General features: G+C 42.9%; 1 protein-coding gene across 7 annotated transcripts; it reads right to left on the bottom strand.

Annotated features, from left to right (window-relative positions):
* Positions 1–77: 77 nt before the first annotated feature.
* rtn4b (reticulon 4b) lies at positions 78–18,484 on the bottom strand. Of its 7 annotated transcripts, none has more exons than XM_039679299.2 (10): positions 18,181–18,484; positions 17,436–17,913; positions 11,829–11,894; positions 9,637–10,836; positions 3,072–3,279; positions 1,773–1,911; positions 1,507–1,576; positions 1,369–1,415; positions 1,154–1,212; positions 78–601 (listed from the first exon to the last, which is right to left on the bottom strand). In XM_039679299.2, exons 1-10 carry the CDS (start codon positions 18,319–18,321, stop codon positions 559–561), a joined length of 2,451 nt encoding a protein of 816 aa, XP_039535233.2. In that variant the 5' UTR covers positions 18,322–18,484; the 3' UTR covers positions 78–558. The 7 variants fall into 7 exon arrangements, with proteins under 7 accessions (XP_039535233.2, XP_088973512.1, XP_088973511.1 ...); XM_089117386.1 differs by having other exon boundaries at positions 17,992–18,482; XM_089117385.1 differs by having other exon boundaries at positions 17,436–17,958; positions 18,025–18,482.
* Between the last annotated feature and the right edge of the window lie 291 nt (positions 18,485–18,775).

Genomic DNA, 18,775 nt, shown 5'->3' with positions numbered 1-18,775 from the left:
GTGTGAAGACCTGTAATAATGTGTGTTTCTAGTCCTCACAGGATCGTGGTAAATAACTTCACGCTGCAGTAAACGGGTTCAGTTAGAAGCTTTATTAGTACTCGTTAACATCAGACTCGCTCCTCGCGTGCAGAACAAGCGCTCGGGTCTCGAGGGATGCTCAAGTGCAGCTTTAGGAGTCGTCCACAGATAAATAGATTAAATACAGTAACTTCTTTTCAGGGAAGTTGCATGTAAACGTGTTCATTAGAGAAGTTCTACTCGTCAAGCACAGATTACCCAGAAACCCTCCAGCCAATCAACACTGTTACAGTAAAATCACAGTCATATCAACTAAAACAACACAAAAAGCCAATATTGGTAGAATTCAACTTTCCCTCAGTCTAAAAGAAACACACTCGCTTCTGGAGGAGCTCCACGTTACTCAGATTCATTATTCAACAAGAGATTTCATTAATTCACATCAGAGCCACTCGATGACATCACAGTGAACACACAGAGGTGAAGACAGACAGACAGACAGAGGTGTGTGTGTGTGTGTGTGTGTGTGTGTGTGTGTCACTCCGGCTTCTTCTTGGCTCCGGGAACCTTCCCTTGGATCCTGAGGGAACACAGACACACTGATATGAAGTGGATACTGGGACTCGAGAGTACAAAGCCTTCTTCACATAATAAATAATAATATTACCCAGCGACTCGTGGCGACTGAAAGGTGCGTGAGCAGTTTCAGTTTTGCTTTAAATATGTTTTTATAGTCTTGGCATTTAAAATAACTTGTTTGTAACAACACGAGTTTGCCCAGGTTCGACTAACGGGCCACTTCTGGAAAGTGTTGTAAATATTGTTATAATTATGGGGATCGTTTAGAGACCCCTGAACTGTGACACGACACTTCTCCCACTGACGGATTGAGTGTGTGTTAATCTGGTCATTGTTTCAGTGAAGTGTGTGTGTGTGTGTGTGCTCTATCCGCCAGTGTTCTCCAGCACATCACGGCACTCCTGCTCTTTATGCATGTGAAAATAATCACCGTATCACGCAAACACACATATTTGTTGGTATTGTTTAATGCGTCAGTCCATTCTCATTTCTTTCTGATGTATTCCTGTCCTGTCAGTTAGCGGCTAACGTTCGACACGAGAGTTTTACTCACATCCCCAACACACCCCTCATCTGACTGCGGACCGAAGAGATGAACTGATCGATCTCAGCCTGCGGGAGACAAAGAGCATCAGCCACATATACACACACACACACTCTCAAAACAACAACACACTCTCACAACACCACACACACACTCACATACACACTCTCTCACATACACACTCTCTCTCACACACACACACACACACACACACACACTGTTACCTGATGCTTCTCGTAGGTTATCGGGCCGCTGAAAGCTCCAATCAGAGCTGCAGTGTAGGAGATAAACACACGAGTGAACATCATTACGCTTGACCAGCAACTGTAAAGAACAACGACAGACTTACACAACGGTCTTACCCAGAATGAGAAGCGTGAGTCCATTAAACCAGGAACCAACATACGTGAAGACCCACAACAGCCCGCCGAACTGGAGGAGAAACACAACGAACATCAACGGACACTCAGAACATTTCTTTCGGGAAGAAAGTCACAGTATTGAGTACGAGTAAGAAGAGGAAGAGTATGAGTAAGAGGAAGGAGGAAGAGGATATTTTGGAGGAAGAGGATAAGAGGAAGAGTGTGAGGAAGAGAAGTCTTGAAGAAAAGGTATTTTAAACTCTGACCTTGAGAGAGTCGATGAGGTCCTCCACCAGAAACAGGCGGCGCAGCTCGTTCAGCGCTCCGTTGACCCGACCCAGAACAACATCACTGTGCCTCTGCACCGCCTCACTGGACACAGACAAGTCCTTCTCCAGCACACATCTGCACACATCAGGGAAGACCAGTGGGTCACACACACACACACACACACACACACACACACACACACACACACACACCCCTCGGTGGCTCACCCGAACGGGTGTCCCTCTCCCTCTCTCTCTCTCTCACACACACACACGCACACCCCTCGGTGGCTCACCTGAACGGGTGTCCCTCTCCTAGAGGTCTTCACAGGCCAAAAAATTCATGCCCGACCCAAAAGAGACCCGCAATGTGCTACACCGAACCGACCCGGACCCGTCGTTCATTTCAAAAGTTGGACCCGGACCCGTGCAGACCTGAGAAATGTCATAAATGTACTGCCCGGACCCGACCTGGACCCGTCTATTATTTGAAAACTGGACCGAACCCGGCAGGAAGACACAAACCCGACTGGACCCGATTGTCGTCACATATTATTTCACAGGAGTTGTGAAAAATAAAACTTTTTGTCTTCCCTAATTTTAGTAGCCGTCGTCTCACTTCCTTGTACGTTACTGACTGACTGATGCATTAATCCACCGACAAGAAAGTTCTATCCATGTTATTTCTCTCGTTATTCCAAGCTTAATCCACTCATTATTCCAGCTTTAAAAGTCCACTTGATGTCACGGTGATGGATGACAAATGCAGCCTTGCACATGCACATTCTGACTCGAGTTACTCGCATAATAACTTTAACTGTTTGCCCTTTTGAACTATAATAACGATTGCTTGTTCAGCTTGATCATATCTGTGCTCTCTGCTCTTCATTGAGTCTGAATCTGACCACCAAAACTCTAAGATTAAACAAGACGGTTCATTTATATTTAGAAACATTGGAGAAAATGTAAAGCGCGGTTTGGCGGAAGCACTCCGCACTCCGATCGCACGGGTATTACACACAATGTTAAACAGACCCGGGACCCGAAGTAATAGATTCGGACCCGACCCGGCTGAACATTTAAAATATAGACCCGAACCTGTACGGGTCCCGGGTCGACGGGTCTCGGGTGCACTGTGAAGACCTCTACCCTCTCCCTCTCTCTCTCTCACACACACACACACACACACACACACACGCACACACACACCCCTCGGTGGCTCACCTGAACGGGTGTCCCTCTCCCTCTCTCTCTCTCACACACACACACACACACACACACCCCTCGGTGGCTCACCTGAACGGGTGTCCGTCATCAGACTTCTGGATGGCCTGCAGGACCCCCTTGTAGACCCTGAAGGAGACGCTGGCCGAGAGCAGAGCGAGAGCGGAGTAGGAGAGGATACTGATGATGCTGAAGCAGGTGAGGGAGAGGAGGAGGAAGAGGCTTGAGCCGAAGACCAGCGCACTCCAGCGCACGTCCCGCCAGCGCAGCAGCTGCAGCACTGAAACACACACACACACACGAGCTCAGTCTCGGACAGCAGCAGGGTCAGCATGAAGAAGGGGGTTCATGAGGTGTTCAGGGTCAACATGCACAAGCTCTGGATAAACCAGCATGTCTCCTTCATCTGCGGGAATCGTGACGCCAATCCACGCTCATGATCAGAGTGTTTCTGAACTCATGTTCCTCTGCAGATGTTTACCGCTACACTCGACTGACTGACGACTTCAGCGAACACCGAAACGAGCGCGAGGGATGGAAAAATTACCAGTTTCACCATCAACCACGATAAAACATCCTGACAGTTAGAATTACCGTTTACAATTTAATTATCACGAAAACAGTGTTCGATAATCACGCTTTTAAAAAACTCGCAGTAAACCCTGTCCAGGCAGCATCAGTCTGACACTCCCAGCATGCAACAGTGTTTGTTTTGTTGGAGAAGACGGCGTACAGCAGTGACAGCGCTCGCGAGACTCATCCCCCATAATCCTCTGCGCCGCGGCTGCAGATACTCTGTGACGGCTGCTAGCGTACATGCTATTCTCTGTTATTGTTAACCACACTAAAGATTTAAAAAATATTGTAAAGCACCATAAAGTTTTCGTGCACTATATCCCACGACGTCTGAAGCCGTTGGACAGCGTAACGTGAGGTTCAGATGAATATTCAAGTTGTTAAAGTTAATGGAAACTCTCCTCAGTCTTTCATCAGCGTCGCGTTCGGATTCGACAGTCACACGAGGAAACCCTCTCCAACATCAAGGCTCCCGTTATTACACTTTATTTGTAGAAAAGGATCTATATTTTCTCATAAAAGTACTTTATCTGGCTGGAGTTTATTTCTGTCTAAATCGTGAGTCTTCCTCGCGGTGTCGATCACACTGGAGAAGCACTGGGAACTGATGGGAACTGACGTTTACAGCCGTCGAAAGAAACGGCCGTCGCACAGATACGACACACTCTCTCCCCTTGTGTTCTGCACTCTTCAGGGACTGTGCTTCAAGCGCTGTCGTTAAATGACTGCGGATTACATCGTGTTAAGCTCACACCAGACTCTGACAACCGGCTAGTTTCCAATCGTATCTTCGTTAATGATTGGAGAATTGTTTACGCTCGCTTAGAACAAAACTGACCATCATCTAAATCCCTAAACTAAATTTCTCACAGCGTTTACTTGAGCATCAGACTTTCACCAGTGACATACAATCACGTAGAACAACATTTATATCTCTAAACAGAACAAAACGACCGACATTTAAACGTATTAATTGTCCTGATCAACATTATAAATACAGTACATTTACAGGACCACGTGTATTACCGCCAGCACTGGACTCTCTATGGTAAAACACGAAGACTAAACAGTACGACTTTCTATAAAGCTGCTGTGAAAGCATATGTATATAGTGAAAAGCACTACAGACTCGGGGTGTGCACAAACACTAACAACCGTTTAAAGGAGAATTTTGCAACCGACTAGTCTAACCCTTATCTAATATTGATTATTGAAATTAACTGAATCAATAAGCAGGACAGGACCAATACGATTAAACCTAAAGGCCTTTTATAAACGGATTTCCTCAAATAAAACAAAAGTCTGCACGAGTCAGCAGATTAAGGTATAGTTGTTCGTTAATAGGTTTGAATTAATCGATTAATCTGACCTGTACTGACAACTATACACTATTAAACTATTGTCTTATCGTTAGCAGCGGATGTTGATATAGCAACTGTTCAAATGTCAAGTAAGTTTCATTCATGTTTCTCATTTAATATGATATCAAATTTCATACCGTACAGTCCCTCATATCCGCTAGTGTAAGAAGCCTAAAAGCAAGCTTAATTGTTATAGAAGTTTGACATGACAGAAGAAAACGGAAAAGTTGTGCAAACTTTCGAAATCCTCCGTGCTCATCGTCTGGACACTTCCCTGAACCGCCCGCGAGTTAGCACGAACGCAAAACAGGAGGTCAAATTAGATGATTTTAATTTGCAGCAGATATACACTTTTCAAAATAATATATATCAATGTAACATTAACAAGACTGTAGTTTAAACATAGCTTTTGTAAAAATATAATGAAAACATTAAAGCGTTTTAGCCACTAGTATTTTCCAAGTCGACAAGCAGTAGCACTGTCTTTTAATCGACTAGTCTCGCGAATCTCTACTATAGACAGTTAAGCGAGTTGGCCGTGACACTATAATGAGAGCAACCATACCACGCTGTATGAATATAGTAATTAAACTGTCTGATATCATTACTGAACCACTGGGACGCTTCATTTTGCAGATTGACAGAGCAAATTTGGTTCTAGTCCACCTAATTTTGCAAGATGCAGCAGCAAATCATTAAACGACTACTTTTGCCCCACCGCACCCAGAACCTTTGGCCAGACTGTCCGCATGAGCTCTGATTCATCCTCTGTGAGCAAAGGTTGCACTGGGACAACAGCCCGTTTCAGCTAAAGGATCTGGACTCATTAAACACACGAGTAACTCCATCAGCGCCGTCGAGCTCCACACGCCGGCACACACCCGCAGGACCGCCCTCGACATCAGCATTACCGTCCACAACGAGTTAGAGGAAGAGGAAAGGGTCGTACCCGCGTGCTTCCAGTCTGAGGAGGGCTGTGTGTCCGCCGGCTCCATGTCTGCAGTGTGTGTGTGTGTGTGTGTGTGACTGAGGGATATCAGCGCTCAGAGGAGGCGTGAGGTTATGGAGGCGGGTCCATGTCTACAGTGTGTGTGTGACAGTGATATCAGCGCTCAGAGGAGGAGGAGGGGAAAACCATCTCCTACACACACACACACACACACACACCATCAGCAGACCCTCAAAGGGTCTCCCTCCAGCACCACACACACACACACACACACACACACGTGTCACTCCTGAACACTATACATGCATGAACGGAGATTCACATTCATCAGTGCTGAACGCTCGCCACTCGCCTCTCATGAGCCGCGATAACCGCAATATTGTAGCGCTGCGATATTGACATGCTAACCGCAGAGGAATGCTAGCAACCGCGATATTTGCATGTTTTATTTCTCATAAGGCTACGCCCTTCTGCACTTGAGCTGTAAAAATGTTAATAAGAATATGTTAAGCATTGTGATTTGTACAGAGGCTCCATAGATTTGCACTTAAGCTTAAACACGGAGAATAAGATGGACTGAGCGCGTGCGATAACCTGCGTCCATGTTTGAGGACTAGACGTGTATTCGTAAAAGGGTTGCCATGTCCAAGGAAAGCGGAAACTTTGTTCGATCATCCTTTTAAAGGGGTTATAAAATGCCATTTATATACAAGTTAATATGATTCTTTAGGGTCTAAATAAAAAGTTTGTAATATATTTTAATTAAAAATTCTTAATAGTACTGTAAGAAAACACTCATTTTACCTGGTCAAAATCAGCTGTTTCAGCACGCCGTTTCAGTGCATATGCCTTTAAATGAAAAGGAGCTTCGCTGACTCCGCCCCTCTGTTCTGCGGGCGTTTAGATGACGCACGTGGAGTGTTGCCTTGACAACAGTTGAGGGTATATTTTGGAGAGAGAACGGCAGCGGGAGTCTCTGAGGACACATCTGTGCAACCGTATTGGTTTGAGCCGGAGTCGCACCGGAACAAGATGGCGGCCCGAAGAAATTTGACAATTAAGGATCGAACAGGACGTTCCTGATTGGTTGGTTAACAAAATGTCACTTTGATCTATCTTTGTCTACTGGCAGGGTAGAGTAGTGAGATACAAATGCTATGCGTTTACTGATACGTTAGTTCTTTGACAGATTAATGGTCATGAAAAACTTTTTTATTGCAATTTGCAAAGAATAATATTCAGGTTAATAAATCTTCACACTCACTTCTTCTGGAGGTGCAGCAGGGACATGAATAGTTGGTAGCGGTTCTTTTTTCAGGAGCAGCTTCTTAGCAAAACCAGCTTAATGTCAACCCTCGTTTATAAAGCAGTCTGATGAAAATTGATTTGCGAATCGCGCAAACATGAAAGCATTGACGTTGATCGTGGGGAATATTCTCTTCGAAAACAAAACTCAGCCACTGTGTCCTCAGCGGTTCGGATTTAGGAACATCAGAATGACTGTGTTCGTTATTACACCCAAGAAAAGAACACCACAATCGCTTAGACCCCATTCTGCTCTGCATCAACAATGGCGGACTATGATGTCAGCTCGCTCAGGGCGGGGATGTGCTGAAACGCTGCTGTCAATCAACACTCGCGGGAGGGGCGTCCGATTTAATGACATATAAGGAGATTGAAACAAAACCACTGGATGGATTTTTATCATTATATAACGGTTTTGTACAGGCACTGCCAACACATTTCAATACAATCAAGTTTTGTAAAAGTGCATGTAACCTTAGATGACCCCTTTAACGTTTAAGGGCATTTTCCATGAATGGCGTCAGCGCTAGTCAATGCATTGAATCAATCAGCAATCAAACCTCTGAGGTGAAGCATCAGCTTCAGCGTTAGCCATGCTGAGCCTTGTTAACTCACAGTTTTATAACAATTATTTCATTTAATTATCAATAATAATAATAAATATTATTATTAAAAAATAATTAACACCTTGTTTCATTACATCAATCTTTGAATCAGTGTTTTTCATTGAATGAAAGGTTTAATAACTCAAAATCCGTCCTGGTGGCGTAACAGTGTAACTGCTGGAGATGAGCAATACTGATATGGTGAAATATCTCGTCCAGTCAGATTCAATGATCGGAACTAGCGTGACTGATAACAATAGCCAAACGAGCTTATTCTCAGCTTCTGTTATGTGGACCCTTATTTTGACATTCTCTGTTTAGTTTCAGTTTTATTGGTTAAATGTCCTTCTTTTCGTCCCTGCTGACCACAGCGTAACACTTATTTATATAAAATAAATAAATAAATGGAGCCACTCAGATTTACCACAAGGGAAATTGCTTCACCGTAATAGCCGAGTCTCTCACTTACTGAGTCAAGGCATAAAGTCCAGTCTGAGTTGAGATAGACTGATGAGCGGTTTCAGTGCAAACACAGCCCCCCCGACGCTCTGTGACCTGCATTGCTCCATCGCTGCTGAGTATCAAGAGCCTAACACTGCAATACACATTATTCTTCTACGTAGAAAACAATCCTGATCCCAAGCAAGTAGGCAATCACATACTTGTAGACTGAGCCAAAGTGCAAGAAGGTGGCTGGACACACACACTGGATTCTGTCCAGACTACAGAAGTCTATAAAAACATTTAATTTTATTTTATGGATTGCATCGTGCAAAAAGTGCAAAGTGACAGACTGATCTCATGAAGTAGCGTGTGTATGACACGCCAATTCGTATTTCCATTTTTGGCGTGTTATCAACACGCATAATCGCTTTTCAGCGTGTTTATGAACGCCGTTGACTTAATGTTACTACTGTATAAATATATGCCCTACCCCAACCCAGTCCCTAAACCTAACCGTCACTGGGGTTAATGGCATTTATGACTGTTCCCTCACCATCCTAGGAAAAAAAAAGATCGCTCCCCAGATGTAGATCTACATTTTGCTTCGTTTCGCGCGGACATTTGACGGCGTCTACAGACACGCGGAATCACTCGGACGTTAATGGCATAGACATACACGTGGATACACGCGGATAGCTCAAAATGAGATAACATACCACTTGACTCGAAAGTGCCGTGTATGTATACGCAAAAGTCATGATGTCATGTTGAAAGTGAATTAAAAACAATTGGACAGGAGAAAACGTTTCAGCACATTACCATCTTCCGTGCTGAAAATATATTATTCAGAATAGAGATCAAAGCAAGTTGTTCCACAGTCAGTCACCTTCATTTATACAGCGCTGTTAACAATATAGAGGTTTCTCAAAGTGATAATAGGAGATTAAAGTAACAGAGATTGTTTTGGTTATCAGTTATTGTCCAGCTAAAGTTAGTTTTGATTGATTCACTTCCGTCATAAAGATCATTAGTTATTAACTTAGGGCCGCTAACACGACACCGTTCTAACAGAAAACACTCAACGCGCTCCGGCCGCTCACTCGCTCAACAACAGTGCTTGGTGTCTCGCGAACGCAAACTGGGAAATAGGTTCCAGGGTACAAGCCTTTAAAAATGTGCAATACAGAATAACACAGTGAGCGAATCAAACAGAAAGGTGATCATGCAAACGGATAATGCAACATCATGCCGTGCCGAAGGTGAGATGCATGAGAGATATGGGGAAGAGGACAAAACACAAATAATGACCGTACACAGACAGAACACGATGGGTAAATGAAAGGTCCAGTGAAGGGAGCGGGCTGTAATGACCTGATGACGGTCCGTGATGGATTTACCTGCCGCCGCGCTCAGATCTGGCATCGGGATCCCTTCAGCTTCAGGTGTCCTCTTCCCGGATCCAGCTTGATCCCCTGGAGGACGGGTCACTGGAGTTGGGGAAAGTTCTTGTAGATCAGATTCCAGGCCTGCCTTTCCTCTCCCAGCAGAGGATTTGTCTGACGCCGGGGTGGGAAGATGGTAGGAGATCTGATCTTCCTCTTCGGCTACAGATTCCAGTTCAGGAGATCGGTCTTCATCCAGCAACACTTCTGATGCCGGTTTCATGAACGTCAGGCTATCCTGCATCTCCAGAAAGTCCTCGGCAGCTCCTCGTGTCGGCCTCTCGATAAACTCGAACTCTTCAGAGGACGGCTCGGATGCCTCGTCTCGGCGCTCCTGCTCCGCGGAGAAGCTCGAGGGTTTCGGGGGCACCGCGTCCAACACCGGGGAGAAGGAGTCCGCAGAAGGGCTCTCAGAATCCCACTGTTCCTGAGCCTTTCCCAACGGGAAGTTCAGACAATCAAATTTGGGCGCCGTTTGAACAGAAGTCTGGCTTAACACCTCAACCTTGTCCTTCAAAAGACTGTCCGTTTTTTGAGGCACGTCCGTCTCTTTCACGAGATCGAAAGCTACAAAACTCTGCTCTGAGTTGTTGTGTTCTGCCAGCTTGGCCTTCTCTGCGGCCGCTCTCGCCTCCGTGACCTCGGCCATCTCCTTCAGAAGCAAGATCTTGGAGTCCAGAATGTTAGCAGACGCCGAGAATGGGGATTTGGGTGGATCGTTCCCTCTTCTATGAGCCGGGCTGAACTCAGGGCTTCCTTCTGATGAGCCAGAGTCCACTTTTTCAGGGTTCATGGGAGAAGATTTCAAAATATCTGGGAGAGACATCGGCCGGTCATCGGACGCCGTGTTGACATCGGAAGCATACGAAAGGGAAAGCTCTTGTTTGGCTTGTCTTGACTCTGACTGCGCATGAGCTTCTTCTCCATCATACGCATCTTGGACCAGGTCTGGAGACGGACTGTCGGCCGGCGTTTCCCCGAGACCGTCGTTTAGAGGGGAAAACGCCTGAAAGGGACTCTTCTTCGTTTCAAACATGAAGTCGTCATCTGACTGGCTTAGCACATCCGGGTCGAATCCCGTCGAGTCCTTGTGTCCCAATGAATCCATAGTTTGCTCTGAGGCCTGTGAAGCTACGGATGGAGAATCCCAGCAGTCTGGGGGATCAGAACGAGACACGAACTGCGGTTAGCTGGAGTCTGGCTCTGTGGACGATCCTGTCAGCGTTCACAATCTTCAAGCTAAATGGCTACTGAAGATACAACACTTCACCTTTCAGACTTTGAATTCCAAGAATATGTCCTTCAATGAAATCTAATATCAGGTGGTCATGCAATTAATAACTCCTCTGAAAGAATGCAATATATGATGTTAACGGTTTTCCTGTAAAGATTAACTGATGCAAAGCATTGCAGACTTGTAGGAGACCAAGCTTCTCTCGTTACTCAGAGACTCGTGAAAGTCAGAAGAGAGGCAGAACAATCAACCAGAGCAAAATGCCACAAATCAAGATTAACGTCAATCATTTCATCCGTTCCAGGACACATTCTGCAAAGACTGAGGCTGCATTAGGGCTATCAATAGTGCCAGTGTTTGCATACCAATCAATTAAAAACATGATCTTAATAATATCAGCAGTACAGCCTTAATTTGGTACATGTGTGCCGCAGTTACTATTGGTATATAGAGAAGGCTTGGCTCATGAATGTCAGTTCCTCCATACGGATATGTGCAGTCACATAACCTATTTAATATTCATGAGCTGCTAACGTACACATAGAAATTTCATAATTTGCCAACGGATGAGATCTGACCAAACCAGGAAACGCTCATGGGCTCAACGGAAAACTCAATTTAAATTAATTGTTCAATATTTATCCAAGCATTTTAAATAAGTGGAGTTTTAAATGATGAAATATGTTTAGCGGACTTGAAGTTTATGTGGTGGTATTTAAAGGACTGAAAATCAAAAACTTCTCTGGTATGGGTGCAGATTACTGGCACATGACAAGCCTAGTCCAGATCAGTGAAAATCATTCCTCCATGATGTTAAATTTATACCAGGTCAAACATTACCCTAAATGCAGGCACTAAACAAATGGCACCACAAAGATGAAAACAACATCAGCATTCTAGCAAAGAAACGTACCTGATGGAAACTGAGGCTGAGAGAGCGCAGGAGCGACACCAGGAGCAGAAGGAGGTTCGGGATCATCTGAAAAACAACCACACAAAGCCCGAGTCAGGGAGCGAGTGATTTACAGAAGGGGACGAGATTGGAGGTCGAGCGATAGTGGGTTTTACCGATACCGATATTTAAGTTTGACCATGCACCGATTATTGAACCGATATTTTTTTACATGGATACTGGATTAAAAACAAACATAACATAACCGAGTGAAACAGTGCTGAACTGAAATGTGCTAAATTAAATAAATATATTACAATAAGAACTTCAACAGAAAATAATTTAAACATTAAAATATTACGGGTCAAATATGTGTTTTTTTAGCTATAACAATTGTAAATTTCATAGGTAACACTTTGCAAGTCCCATTTGTTAACAAGGATATAAAATAGCTTTCATGAACTATGCATTATGCAATATACAATATAGGCCTAAAGTTTTACTGCATGGATTATAATTTGAGCAAAACAATTGTACCTTGATCGTTCATGTTAGTTTATAGTACATTAACTAAGGTAATAACAGATCAAATTAAAAACTCAATTTAAAATGTATTACTAAATGTTGAAATTAACAAACAGTGAATAATACTTCTACAACACTCTTAGTTAATCCTAAAAAAGTAATCTTATTGTAAAGTGTTACTATTTCATAAAAATCCAAAGAGTCATGCTTAAAGATGGCCATATTTTAATAACTGCAAAGGTCATAGAACACTGTTAGAACACTTGAGGATCATCTAAACAAAATAACAATATTGAAGTGATAAAAAAATAACAGCTGGATGAACATATCAATGAGAGCAATCACGTCACTAGCTTTAAATATGCATAATGCTAATGAATGCATAAAAGTGACCAGCCGGATATAAACTAATGGAAATAGATGGTTACAATTGCGACATAAAACATTTGGGTCATGTCTGTCTGCGTGTGTTTGTCACATTGCTTTAAATCGCTTGAGGTAATCGTTACCATCTCCTCTCAGACTCGACAGCAAACACACTGCTGTTATTTCTCTTCTAATGAAGCATCTAGTCAATAAATTAATTACTTTATAATGATACGGCAATATTTAGTGTTCTGTATTCATACAGGTCTAGTTTCTAGTTTGGTCTAGTTTCAGCAAAGCCAGCTTGCATAAAATTCAGGTAGCTTACAATGATGCTTTGAGAATTCTGCTGAGAAGACCACGCTGGTGTAGCGCCAGTGAGATGTTTGTGGCGGCAGGTGTTAATACCCTGCAAGCCACATTGAGAAATTTCATGTACAAATTTATATGTCGGTTGAATAACTCAGAGAATTATATAATTGTGGCTTTGACCAATATCAAATTTAGCACTACACGGTATGTGTCTAAGTTATGGAAGCATTGGTATAGTTGTCTCCTTTGAAGTATGTATTTTATTGTGTGTATTGTCTTATCTGTCTGTCTTTTTTTTTTATTTTTTTTATCTGGACCGGTGAGTCTGTAATAAAGTTTATTATTATTATTATACAGTTTCGCTGTCCGTGTATTAAACGCGCATCTGAAGTGTCAGCGCTCTCTGTGCTGCTGCTCTCAGCTAACTTAAAGTCCCTGTAAAGGTAATTCAACAAAAAAGATTTAAACACATTATAAATGTTACATGTATTGCTAAAGCATATCACAAAGACTGTGAAGTTCTGAAATACAGAGTTCGACCGTTAAACAGTTTTTCACCCTTGCAATTTTACGGATTTTTTGGGCGGGGCTAAAACAGGGCTCGATGACGCTCTGGAGCCCAAGAGCTCTTGGACACGAGTTTCTGTCAGTACTGTTAGTTAATACAGTCTACAGTTTGCTAGCTTGCTATGTCTTTGACAAGGAAATACTACATGGATGCGATCATGTACAAAACAGATTGGTGTCTTTATTTAAATTTCCTAAAAGGCGATCACATCAAGAAGAGGTGGATTAATTTTGTGTAGAGCCAACCTTGATGAAGAGTGAGTGATCATGTAGTGATCACTGTAGTGATCATTTTACACAGGATCATTTTATAAACTTTCCTCAGAGACAACTGGGATTCACTGATAATCCGCTGTTACTGGTGAACGGGGCCGAAACGACTATCTCCCGCCTCAGCGTTCATCCTCCCGTTTCAAGAGCAGTATCAGCTAATATCACCGTCGACAGCTTTCCCGCGAGTGGGCGTGGTTTCAGCACAGCCAGCGGACACGCCCCCAGCGTTTAAGAACAGAGATAACTGCTGATTTTTTCATGATTTTGATAGCTTATTTTATGTACTTGCCGGCTTTTTTATCATTCAAATTTGGCTGGGTGGCTAATATCACATTTTCCTGTGGTGTGACAAACTCAGAACACATACTTAATTTTGACTTTACAGGGACTTTAAACACCTCATCCAGTGATTGTGTGTTATCTGTCCTCTAGAGGGCGCTCTCGCTCTGTATGATGCCAATGAACGCGCGCACTTCTCAGCCGCTCCAGCAACACGGAAAAACTATCGGTGTGGGTTTAATCGGTCGACCTCTAGACGAGATCATTATGCATTCAGCTATGTGTAGGATCACAAAACATCAGCGATTTCTCAAAAAAAAAAAAAAAATCCCAGGCTAAGAATCCCATGTGAAAAACACCAGAGTAAGTGGTAATCAGGAGCCACTTTTGTGGTAGATATTAAAAACTAATCATTATGTTAAAAAATGTATGAATACAATGGCATTTTCTCCAGAGGCAGCATCGGTTATTCTGCAGTTTGTAAATATATATAAACAAAACAAGCAGCAGCTTTCTATGCGGCGTTAAATAATGAGCAGAAGTTGCTGTAAGAGGCACACAATCCAAAGGTTGTTCAACCACACCTGAACAATTACACTGAAAGTCTTATCTTCAAGCGTGGAATCAAGTTTGACTATCTGTGATTATTGCACTGCTGTTCCGCTTGCGTATGAGAGGCATCAAACGAAATGCTCGTCTGGGCCGTTCACCAGCTTTAGACAGCACAGCGAGAGTGTTTACTCGCAGATCGTGAATACTGTCGCTCATTTAACTAAATTCACATCTGCATACTCAAACTCACTGTGCATTTCCATGAGATTAATAGTAACTGCGCTTCTTAGTAAAACCGTAATACTGAGATGTTATTGGTTTCCATAGCTCTCTTAGCTCTGGATCAGATAAGATTTAACAGGAGCACAGCATCACTCAACACTCACTTAACATTGTTCCACTCCGAATGGAAATGAGCATGAAGATGTCTCAGTCTTTATTTAGACTAATTGCTGTCCTAAATAACACACACTGAGAGATGACAGAACAGACGATCATCACACAAGCAATCTCGATACACGCTTCAGACTCAAACACCATGGGTAAAGCAGGGAGAGTTTGCCTAAACCAGGTCCGAGATCCGCTGTAGCCGAGTCAATGACTCCAGCTTCCTTTGCAGAACAAAATGCATTCAATATGAACAAGTGATGCACCGAAATTAAAATTCTGTGATGAAACCAAAAAGTTTAAAGGGATAATTCACCCCACAATAAAAAATTCTGTCATTTATGCACTCTCATGTAGTTCATTCATCATTCATCTTACGAACAAAACTAAAAATCTTTTATGAAATTGACAGCTATGCAACTAAAAAATCATAAAGAGATTGTAAAACGAATTTGTATGAATTGAGCGGTTTAATCCAAATTTCCTAAAAAAAGACAATCCCTTTATATGATGAACAGATTGAATTTAGGCTTTTATCCACAATATAATGACTGATCAGCGAACGTAAACAGAAGCTCAACCGAACCTGTTTGATGCGTGAGAACAAACCTATCACCGAAGCTCAAACGTGCTGCGAGAATGAAGCTCATTGGTTCTCACTGAAGCTCAAACGTGCTGTGTATTTAAGAGCGAACTAAATTAATGCTCTGCTAGTTAACTGCAGATGTTTTATTTGTATTAGGTACATCCGTGCCTCAATGTTTCCAAAAGTTTTGGGTACAAAATGACTAATGACGAAATCCGGTGGGGCGCGTACCCACTGTCCCCAGCGAAATCGACGATGCCTATGCACCTAGGCACAAAAAAACCCCAATACATTTAACGTTAGATTTGGTAAAATATACAATGATGATGTCTATGGAAGAGGTAATAATAATCCTTTCCATTATAATTCGACACGTTTTATTCATCAGATACACATTGAGTAAGTAACTTTAATGTTTACTCTATTTTAGAAGATGGAGTTGGTGAATAGTACACTTGCCCCAAGTGAATTCACCATCGCTCAGGGGCGTCGCCAGATCATTTTTAACACAGGTGCGGAGGGGGTGCTAGATCATTGACAGGATGTGCTCCAGTTCACATGCCCGCGCCTCCATATCATGATCATATTGTCTACAATATTTGCTTCTTATTTATTAAACCAGTCAATTTTTTGATGAAAACATTGATTAAAATGAAGATACAATTTATACCAAACGAAATTCACTTAAAAAATGTTTTGTTTTCCGATATATGGTGGCTCAAGCAGTGATGGATCAAGGAGCAGTCCATCAGTGCTTGAGTCACCATATCGCAAAACATTTGGAATGGGTCAGATATAATTCTGACTTATTACGTTTTAAGTGAATTTCCTTTTTTCTAAATTGTATCTTCATTTTAATCAATGGTTTCATCAACAAATTGACTGGATTAATTTTGCCATTTGTAGTAAAAACTTGAAATATACATTCTTAGAAAATGCATTTAAAATCAATATATTGAAACGTCTGTTTATATACTCCATTAATAAAGGAGTCTAGGCAACGTAATGCCCACAGACATGAAGCAGCTTGGGTCACTACCCGAACCCCGAAGTTACAGACCCCGTCAGCCTATGACAGACGTCATTCAAACTAGTGTAAGTTGCATCCCATCACAAGGAGTTTTGACATATTATGAGGGTTGAAAAACTACATAGTGTTGCTTTAATGCATTGTCTAACTCAGTGCTTCCTAAACCTTTCCTGAAGTATCCCACAACAGCACATTTAGGACATCTTCCTCATCTAAAACACTATCACAGACTGCATCTTCCTCATCTCAGACTGCAAGAGCTGAATTGGGTGTGACTGATGAGGTAGACATAAAAAAATGTGCAGTAGGCTACTCTGGTTATATACTGTATACAAACACACGTTTATACATTAATACAAAAATAAACATCATAAACAACACACACACACATGTATAAAATCACAAATATCATCTATATTAGAGGCTTACATCATACATCCCCTTAAAGCATCAGGCGCACAGCGTGTCTTTGTTCATGAAGCGGGTGGGCCGCATCGACCACAGCTCACACATAATGCCTCATCATCATCATCATCATCATCATCATCATCATTCCACATTTCCTCAGCAGGAAACAAATATCACTGCAACACTGCAGCATTTCACAACATCATGCCGAATATCTGCTCACTCGCTTCAGCCTCACTGTATCTGATCGCTTTAATATTCCGACGATAAATTCAAATTCAGAAATCCCCGCCACCCCCATCGATATCAACACAAATACCGCTGAAATTAATGTTATACTCACTGGATGATGATGATGATGGGTGAAGAGTGTGCGGGTGTTTCTCCTTCTCCTCCTCACGGGCGTCGGATGAGAGAGAGTGTGTGTGAGCCGAACACGAGCTGCTGATCTCCGGTGCGGGACTTTCCGCAGACTTCACCGGAGTCACGCGCTCCTCTTCCATCACTGTCTGCTGAGATGATGTTACTTCTGATGTTATTTCGGTTACAAATGGAGTAACTATTTCCTCCGCGTTAGTAACGGCTTCAGTTACAGGCGAAGTAACGCTTTCCTCCGCGTTAGTAACGGCTTCAGTTACATGTGGAGTAACGCTTGCCTCCGCTGTCTCAGGAGTAACGGCAGCTTCAGAGATCGCTGGATATGTCTGTGAAGTAGACGTTACTTCTGCCTCTGTGCTCGTCTGCTTCACTGGAACTTCACTTAACGTTTCAGGAGTAACGCTTTCCTCCGCCATCTCTGGCGTAACGATCACTTCTGCTGGCTGTGGAGAATTCGTTTCTTCATTAATTTGTGGAGAACTAGTTACCTCAGTTGTTTGTGAAGCACTAACGTTAGTTACCTCAGTTGTTTGTGAAGCACTAACGTTAGTTGCCTCAGTTGTTTGTGAAGAACTAGTTACCTCAGTTGCTTGTGAAGCACTAACGTTAGTTACCTCAGTTGTTTGTGGAGAACTAGTTACCTCAGTTGTTTGTGGAGACTCGGTTGTTTGTGGAGAACTAGTTACCTCAGTTGTTTGTGAAGCAGTTACCTCAGTTGTTTGTGGAGAACTAGTTTCCTCCGTCCTCTCCTCCTCCGCGTCGCGTGTCTGACCGGCTTCATTCATGATCGCAATATCGTGCGGAGCCTCGTCAGGTGCACTGGATGATGAAACTTTGTCTGCTTCTTCCATTTGGAAGCTGTGCTTGCTTGGTATACGATTGTGTTGGGCTGGAGGTGAAGGGGGACAGTAACCCGCAGAAGAAACGCAAACTCTCTTTTATTTAGGAGGAAAGACGCCGAGGCTCGACACTGCTCAAACTTCACAGACTCCTCGAAAGTGACTAAGCGGAATATTATTGATACCACCGACTGGAATCGTGTGTCCAATCACTTAACACCATGGTTGAGTGATGTAACCAATGACCAATCGAGAAGCAGAAGTGCGCTAAGCCCCGCCTACTTTTCCTCACACTCTCTCTCTCTCTCTCTCTCTCTCTCTCTCTTTGTGCTTTCGGTCAGGGTTACACCAATAAACACACGAACTAAAATGAATTACTCTCTCAAGCATTTGCCTAAAATCAGCACTTAAATTATTCTTTATTTGTGGTATTGTATTATTTGTTTTCGGATAAATAATAAGATAG

The sequence above is a fragment of the Pimephales promelas genome, chromosome 11, assembly GCF_988280905.1.
Source record: "Pimephales promelas chromosome 11, fPimPro1.hap1.1, whole genome shotgun sequence".
Lineage (NCBI taxonomy): Eukaryota > Metazoa > Chordata > Actinopteri > Cypriniformes > Leuciscidae > Pimephales > Pimephales promelas.
The sequence above is the reverse complement of the archived record's forward strand: the minus strand, read 5'-3'. Positions and strand labels throughout refer to the sequence as shown.